The 8,297-nt window shown below is 41.3% G+C and overlaps 1 protein-coding gene across 1 annotated transcript in view; it reads right to left on the reverse strand.

Annotated features, from left to right (window-relative positions):
* Positions 1-7,799, reverse strand: part of carmil1 (capping protein regulator and myosin 1 linker 1) — a 33,976-nt gene extending 26,177 nt beyond the window's left edge. Inside the window, exons 1-3 of the mRNA XM_076302043.1 lie at positions 7,475-7,799; positions 5,905-6,002; positions 537-587 (exon numbers count right to left, since the gene is read on the reverse strand). Coding sequence (XP_076158158.1) covers positions 537-587; positions 5,905-6,002; positions 7,475-7,514 — 189 coding nt within the window. The 5' untranslated portion in view covers positions 7,515-7,799. The remainder of the gene's footprint in view (positions 1-536; positions 588-5,904; positions 6,003-7,474) is intronic.
* Between the last annotated feature and the right edge of the window lie 498 nt (positions 7,800-8,297).

Raw genomic sequence — 8,297 nt, forward strand, 5'->3', positions numbered from 1 at the left:
TCTGCCTGCTGTATGATTTAGTGTTTATTTGTGACTTTATAAGAGCTTGCCTGGTTTTCTGCCTGGACAGGTCTACCAAAACAAGACTTAAGTTAGTCTGCTTCTCTGAAGTTGAATTAAACCAATCAGCTTGCAGTGTGTGGAGAGCAGTTGGAATTTGTCATGTCTTAAATAGAGGTTTAATATCAATATCACAAAGCAAAATATATATTGTATCTTTTAGCAGTTTATTGAATGATCATATTTTTGAGTGACACGTCTCATAATCACGGCCAGGGTGGAATCCAGAAAGGGAGGAGGAGAACCAACACAAAGGATTCTTTTCCAATCTCTGTCTAACTAGAGCTGACTTATTGCAGTTTAACGCTTAAACCTTGAGCCCTTTTAACTCTGCTGTCTAATGAAGAAACACCTAGATATAGTCATTAACACAATCACAGCTGCATGCGCAAAAACAAAAGCAAACCCTGCCCTTACTCCCACCAGCATACAGGCTTGATCACTGTACTCTGTATGGCCACAATGTGCTTCTTTACCTTGGAGGGCACTCGTGCAGTAAGAATGTAGGCCCGATGAGAAGCCAATGCCTGCAGAGGGAAAAAAAGACATCAGAAATGCATATACTCAAAAAGATTTTTGTTCTAGCTTGATGGGGTAAATAATTCTTGTCCCTGAAAGAATTAAAAACGTTGACTGAAATATCTGTACTGAATGACACAATACAAAGCAAAACACCAAGATCTAATTCATGGAGCTATTGTCTACAAAAACGGTGCGCCTGGCTAGGAGGGGTCCACATGCACCACCCCAGTAGTAGAGTGGTACAGGTTGACCCCATGGGATATACCCCACAGACAACACATATATGACTATTTCAGATCTAATTCTATATAATAATATGGATTAACACATTATTGAAATTTAGATTATGATATAACATGTGAAATACTTTGTTTTGAAACTTGCTCAACATTGACCACTTTTTGCATAAGCAATGGCCAATTCCATCTCTCATACGTCTTAAAATATGTATTTTTCCACCACGGTACCAGTCAGACAGTGGTCTACCAGGTACAGTGGGAAAGAGTTTATTTCTTGTTAAAAAAAGTTTTCTTAAACTCTGGGACCATGGCTACAAGAAAATACCACTTAAGTCTAGTAGTGGGAGTTGGGGGGGGGGGGGGGGGGGGTGCATGTGGACCCTTCCTAGCTCATAGACTATATCAGTTCCAAACAGGAATTAAGTTCCTGACCTTTTGTTTCCAGCACTCTCTACTCACAGAGCAAACCAAACAATATAAGTCATAGCACAGTTTTTCCACTTCATTCAACATTTCCCCACACTCATCGGTATTCCATCGAACAAGCAAATTTTCTCTTCTCTTTTATGGTGCTATTCCATAATTGATTTCAATGATTTTCAACTTCAGTACACCATCCGTTTACACAAAAACACAACCACTACCAGCTAGTTGATTATTTGAGCAGGAATGATTTAGCATATTTCCATGTATTACCTGATAGATGCTTTCGACATATGAACATTTAAACAACTAAAATCACCAAAACACGTCAACACTGGCCTTTAAATGAAATGCATACATTTTAACTAAATATATTCCATATGTTATTGTTAAGAGTAAATAGTTGGATTTGAACCCTACTGGCATGGCCAAAACCAGGCACTGAGGCCTGCAGGCCTATGATCTAAGTTCTCTTCCAGACCCAGGGCCCTACAGACCCATGGCATTCTGCTTCCCACAAACTGGCTGAAAGGAATATAAATAAAACTAAAGGGAAATATTTGTGGATTTTTTTGTGGATTTTTCCCCTCTCATAATCAAATGACGTTTCCCTTCAAAACTGCTCACAGTGTTTACGGCAGGGTAATATTAGACTAGTCGAGCCATTTGGTATAGCAATTACAGAAGTCATCAACACTCTAAATCACTTTTTTGTGTAAATCAATATTTTATTGGGTTTGCTCAACTGCCAACCCTAGAAACATCCCTCTGCTTATTGGACAAGAGCAAGAATAATTATATAGGAGATTTAATTTCTTGGGTATACTGTTTAGCACAGCAGCAATGCAGGAGAACTGTAACCACGCTGACTTTCACATGAGATGGCTGTGGAACAGGTTATACAAAGGTCAGTCCAGGGGTCAGGCATTAGTGTCTTTCTCTGTTCTCTAATCAAACGTTAGATTTCTATAGGAAATATGGATTCAAGACTAAAATTGTAGAAGTGGGAATCCAGTCTGTCAAGTAATGAAGCCACTTGAAGTGTGTTTCCAGTCTAGTTCTCCAATTGACAGTAATCCGTTCCACATTTCAGTTTGGTTCCAGAGTTCTCAGGCTGAATCCTAAATAATATCTTACTGTTCCCCCCTCGAAATGGAACCCACTCTCACACACAGGCAGATCCACAGACACACACAGACACACAAAACACACATACAGCTATGAAAAGGTCAAGGTTGAATCGGTGTTAGACTTCCTGTTTAGCACACATTACCCAGAATCCCACTCAGCTTGGCCCCTTGTGCAAACAAACGGCTCCGTGCTCATTGTCGACACCCACATCCTTTCTCCAGTGTTTGGAATAATACAGATTACAGAAATGTTATTACCACCAAAAGGCCCGACTTGCCCGTTTGGCCTTCTCCCAGGTTATCTGAGGGAAACTGGAGGGAAGCCAGCTCTCGACGAGCAGTGAGCGGACCTAGATACTCATTAAACAGTAAAACAAGGGCCCGCGTGCCAGATCACACACCCGCATCTGTTCTTACAGCATTGATGCCTGTGCTACAGTACTCTAGATGTGAAATGGAGTCCTTTTGACTGTTGGTGTTTCGCTCCAGCATTTTAAAGTCAAAACAAACATTTTCCTGGATTCTTAAAAAAAAAAGAAAGTGCCCATCGTGACCCAAAACAGTACACACAGAGCACGGCAGATTTCCTGCAAACCAGCCGAGACCTCTGGACTCAATCTGGACATCTAAGCACATTGTGCTCTACCCAAAGAAAGCAACATTTTGAGAGAGGAGATACTCCTTTTGTTGCCGATGTGTCAATGCAAGGGCAGACTTTGCGTTTTACGCACATACTAACTCAGGGACAGATAAAAAGAGTTTAATGTCAGAATCCGAATTTAGCCAAAAGACCAAATCAACTGCTCACCAGGGGACTACATATAACAATATGCTTATTTGGACATAAAGCTACAATCCATGCACATGACTTGAGGAAATAATAAGGGCTTCCATCTTGGATCAATCACAGTATGTGTTACACATTTTGTAAAACAGTGTTTTCCCAATGCCATTTGTACTGGTGAGTGACCAACATTAGGGGGCAGATTGGGAGTAAAAATAAATCGAAAGAGGAGACTGAGTCAAAACCTGTACTACTCACAGGCCCTCTGTTTCAACAACCTGTTTCTGCAGAAACTTGCAACTAAACCTCAGCATGCTTTGTGTGTGTGTGTGTGTGTGTGTGTGTGTGTGTGTCTGTGTGTAGGCGTGGGTGGGAGGGGGAGGGGGGATGGGAACCACTCTTCCATGCACATATACATGCACACTCATGCACAGATTCAGCACAACATATATTATAAATGGTAAAAGGACATTGCTAACTGGAAAGGAAGGGTAACAGTGTCCATGAAATTGGTAAAGATAGACCTTACATATTTATCATATAAATAATAATAATATAATATCAGGGCCAGATGAATTTCCTTCCTAATATAAAGAAAAGCACACTCACTTGTAGGAGATTTACTTCATTTACTTGTTTACTTCATTCATAACCTCTTATTTTTCTGCACTTATGGTTTTGGCAACATCTGGAATGCACTGTGACCATGTTTGTGTGAATAGGCTACAACATCAGGCATGTGTCATGTCAAGTCAGAACAAGACAACAGCAGAGAGGCAGGTTACCACAAAAAGGTGGAATTTTACCAAGAAACAAAACTCAGGTATGTGTGTACCTCGCGGACATGGATATACTCCACACTGATCACCGACACCCCGTTTTCATTCTGATGTGTTTTGAAGTCACTCACACATGTTTAAACTTCTGGTTCAATTTCTTTCTATTTAGTGTTTTTTAAATGATCATTCACTTGACTGGCTGACTAACGACATATGCTGATGGCTGTTGGGCTCAGTGGCTTTTGAAGCTGTTGTTTTGAGATACAGTAACAGATACCCAAATCACAAGAGGGCAGGGTGCCCAATTACTGGACAGTGGATAAGCCCGCTAAATGACTGCCAAAGCCAGTGTCCTTGCCAAACAATAGGGAGTTGCTAAAGTGCGTTTACTGTAGCCTTAAGGCACAACCGCATGAAAGAATGCCACAGTCAGCCCCACCCTGTTTCCCCACAACACACTACTACTACAAGGCTGGCCCTGGCTCTTATCAGTGCATTAAAGCCACTGATTGAAAGTTTACAGAATCTCACCAACTCTCTTGCTCTGGCTCTTTCACTTAATTAACCCTGGGGGGAAAAACAAGAGGAGGGCTTCACAAAATATAGGTGACTAAGGGGAACATGTAGATACATGAAACTTGATACCTGAAATGCTCAAGTCCCGCAGGCTTTTCAGGTCTTGCTGAATAGCCTCTTGCAAAACACCTGCAGCTGTGAAATCAGATGTCTTTCACAATTTCTGGTGTCTGACCTGGGCAGCACCAAGCTGCTCATATCTCTCACGCATTGTGGCCACAGCTTGTAATTCACTGACGGATTAGTAAACTTGGTTTGCTAATAAAATTACACTTCTCTCTTCTGTGACACTGAAGCACCGTGTTGATTAGCTGGTAATATTTATGGATTAGTCTAAGCCACTATGTCTGTTTCCTATTTACGGAGCTGGGAGGGATTCCAAGTCCACTGTTTAATAACAAACCTGGTTAAGTTAACTCAAAGTGATAATCTTCCTAATAAAAGAGCCCCATACCTTCATCCTCCTGGCAAAACAAAGCCACTGGGCTCTTCTTTTAGGAGGTTTACCACATACGCTGAATTAACTTACCCAGGTTTGTCACTAATTTATGTACTTGGAATATGCCCTCGGACTGTGTACAAACACAATTTTTTCATGCAATCACTGAACAAACAGGCTGTGAGGAGTAATTCCCTGTATTCCAAAACATGTAAGGGGCCAGGACTGTGGATTGTGCCATTAAGAGAAAATACATTGATTAAACAGGTATGTGTGTAAACAGTCAAATTTAGACATCTCCACTATGAATGACAACATATATTGTATGCCATTAAAAGAGAGTGTGCTGTGAAGGACAAATTATTTTTTACTTTTTGTGCGTAATGGCCTTGAATTGTGTTGTAAAACCCCAAAGATGCAGAGCTATTGAGCAGAATAACTGAGACCACATGTTCTGCGACATGCTGAAAAATGTTGGCGTGGCGACCGACTGGCGACACAAGTATGCCCACACATTTAAAATCAGCGTGCACCCAGCACCCATTCACTTCCCTTACAGCTGTGCAAGGTCATTTAACCAATGACATCATCGCCCAATTCCAGAGGACTCCCAAAAACACAGGAAGTAGTGAGGTAGTGTCTATTCAGGAGGGTGGAGCGTTTCCATAGCAACAGAAGGCAACCTACCAATTCACACCCCCAAAATGTGCCAGCAAGGTTTTACTCATTCCTGCTCTCAGAGGCAGTGTGTGAAAGAGAGAGAGACATAGAGAGAGAGAGATGTGTAATGTTGACTGTTACCCTACAGAGCGAGGCAATACTGAGTGGAATGTGATGCCTTGAACTGGCCATGGAGTGGGAGACATTAGTGCTAGTAAGTGAAAAAAAAAGTAGCCTATTGGGTGTGTGAATCTGTAGGAATAAGAGGTGTGATGGTGGGCAGGTGTCTTACTAGAATGCGCTTCTCCAGCTTGTCTCCTTTGACCTCCACACTGACCCTCTTCCTGAGAGAGAGGTTGATCTTCTTACCGACAGCATCTCTCACACTCTCTACAAAGAGAAAGGAGAAAAAAAAGATATGAATAGAGGTGAGAGGAGATATGAACATGAGGGAAAACTGCTACATGTGACACATCAATTGTATTAGTCTTTTCAGTTTAGTTTGAACTGACCACCACCTCAAAGCCAGTCTTTCTTCTCCGTATCTGTGCAGCTGACCCTGAAATCAATATGTTCCGTCTAGATGCACTGACAAACTAGCATGACCTTCTAAGTGAAAGGAATTTTCAACACCCGCCTAGTATGTTTTTGAAAGTAGCATGTATGCATATGCACTGTTTGTTTATACTTACAAACAAAAATCCTGATTGGATCCTAATAGCACTTAAACTACCCGCACATGATCACACGCATCTGACCTGCTGTCCTGGCTTATCAACGTATGAAAAAGGTCCAAAACATCTCATGCGTACTTTTCTCAACATGTTGACACTGCCATACCACAAGCAACATAGTGGAGCTGAGGTCACAAGGGTTCTACCACAACTTCATATCACTTTACATTCCCAATGGCTCCAATCCATGTCCCAGATGCCAAGCATTCCACAGCTTTGCCCATGTGGTCCCATGAAGCGGAGCAGGCCTAACATTCAGAGAACATTTTGACATTGTCTAACAGATGAGAGACATTCAGGGAGAGCACTGGAGAGAGTAATTCAACTCAGACAACTACAACTGATTTTTCACCCAAGGTGAAACTCTTTACTGTGGGATCATAACAACTTGAGGATCACTGGGTTGTGAGTGGTTTGTCTAAAGTAGTATTCATTTTCAAGGTATTGTTTCTCTTCTGCGCCCTACTTAGAGACTATAAACTTCAGCACAGCAAGTCAGATGGGAGAGGGCAGATTTATATCACTCCAAGGAATTCTCTCCTCAAGACATCAGTGCGTTTGAGGTCAAAAGAGCAAATAAAAATACTTTTAGACAATTTGGAGAGTTGAAGCTTTTATACAGTTTAGGGAAGTCCTTGATAATCTATATTGAAACTTAATTTTCAGCAGTAGGCTACTGTTGTCAATGGCAGTGTGTTGACATTAATAAATAAAATGAAAACTTGAAAAGTTACTGTCAAAATATAGATAGATTTTCTATTTCAATTTAACACGCGGTAATCAGATCATCATCATCTGCATCTTAATTGGGCAAATTTCTGGATAGCCTACCTGCTTTACCACGCAATGACAGTAGAGACCAGATCATCTTACCTGAAACATTTTAGCTCGCCCTGTAGAAAACTATGCGAGTAGTAAGCTAACTTAAGCATTCCACTCCTCCAGCTGTTCTGAACAGCTGCAACGAAGTTAATCAACATCAAAACAAATGATCACAACATCACATTGCATTGTACATAACATCATCTCTTAGAAGTCAACCACAGCTAGTCAGTAAACATTCACATTTTTTGTTCAGCCAAACTTGGAAAAATATAAATCACTGGCTTCAATAAAGGTGACTCTTACCCATCAATTCCCTAGAAATGTCTGTATTCTCCTCACTCATTGTAGCCGACTAGGTATGCTACATTCAAAACACACGTCCAAAATCCAGTGTTTAGTTAGATTACGAGTCGGTAGCGCACAAATAGTTTCAGGTTCTTCTTCTCACTCACTCAGGTGTTTTCTTAAAATGTCCACACTCCATTCTTTCATGCGCTACATGGCGCACTTTGGTACTTTCCCACGTTAATCCAAAAACATCCAAAATTCGAACATTATTAGAGACAATGAAATGGGTAAAAAAACAAACTGAATACAATCAGCCAGAAGACGAACTTTTTACACTTGGAATGTGCCGGAAGACAACAGTTAGACCCTCGCCCCTCCTTCAAGCTCCAGTCTCTTCTTCGCCATCCGAAATGGGAAATAGGAGACACCTGGTGGCAGTGAAGACTTCAGGAAACCAGCCGAAGCTACAGCAGAGACTGGTCAGTGATGTTTATAGTCCCAGTTCCCATGCTCCTGCTAAGACTGGATAGGCTATTTATAATGGAACCTGTGGTAGATTAGACCTAGCTGGCCACTACACAATCGAAAAGAAAAAGCGCGAGGAAGGACGGCTCTTTTATAGACCCGATTTACGTCGAAAGGTTGTTATTAATTTACCTCTAAACGATCAGAAGCAGATGTGAAAAGCTCTAAATCAGATTGCTTAAAACCACATAATCACTGTCCCGCAGGCGGGACGGTAACCCACCTCCCCCCAACATGCCTTACAGTCTATGCATGTAGCATAGTAATGTTATACACCATTTCAAAGCTTTGACTCTTGTGGATCCAAAAATTA

This window comes from Alosa pseudoharengus, unplaced genomic scaffold, assembly GCF_046254945.1.
Source record: "Alosa pseudoharengus isolate Yale_2024_CS ecotype anadromous, Long Island Sound unplaced genomic scaffold, YU_APseudo_1.1 YU_APseudo_1.1_scf_23, whole genome shotgun sequence".
Taxonomy (NCBI): Eukaryota; Metazoa; Chordata; class Actinopteri; order Clupeiformes; family Clupeidae; genus Alosa; species Alosa pseudoharengus.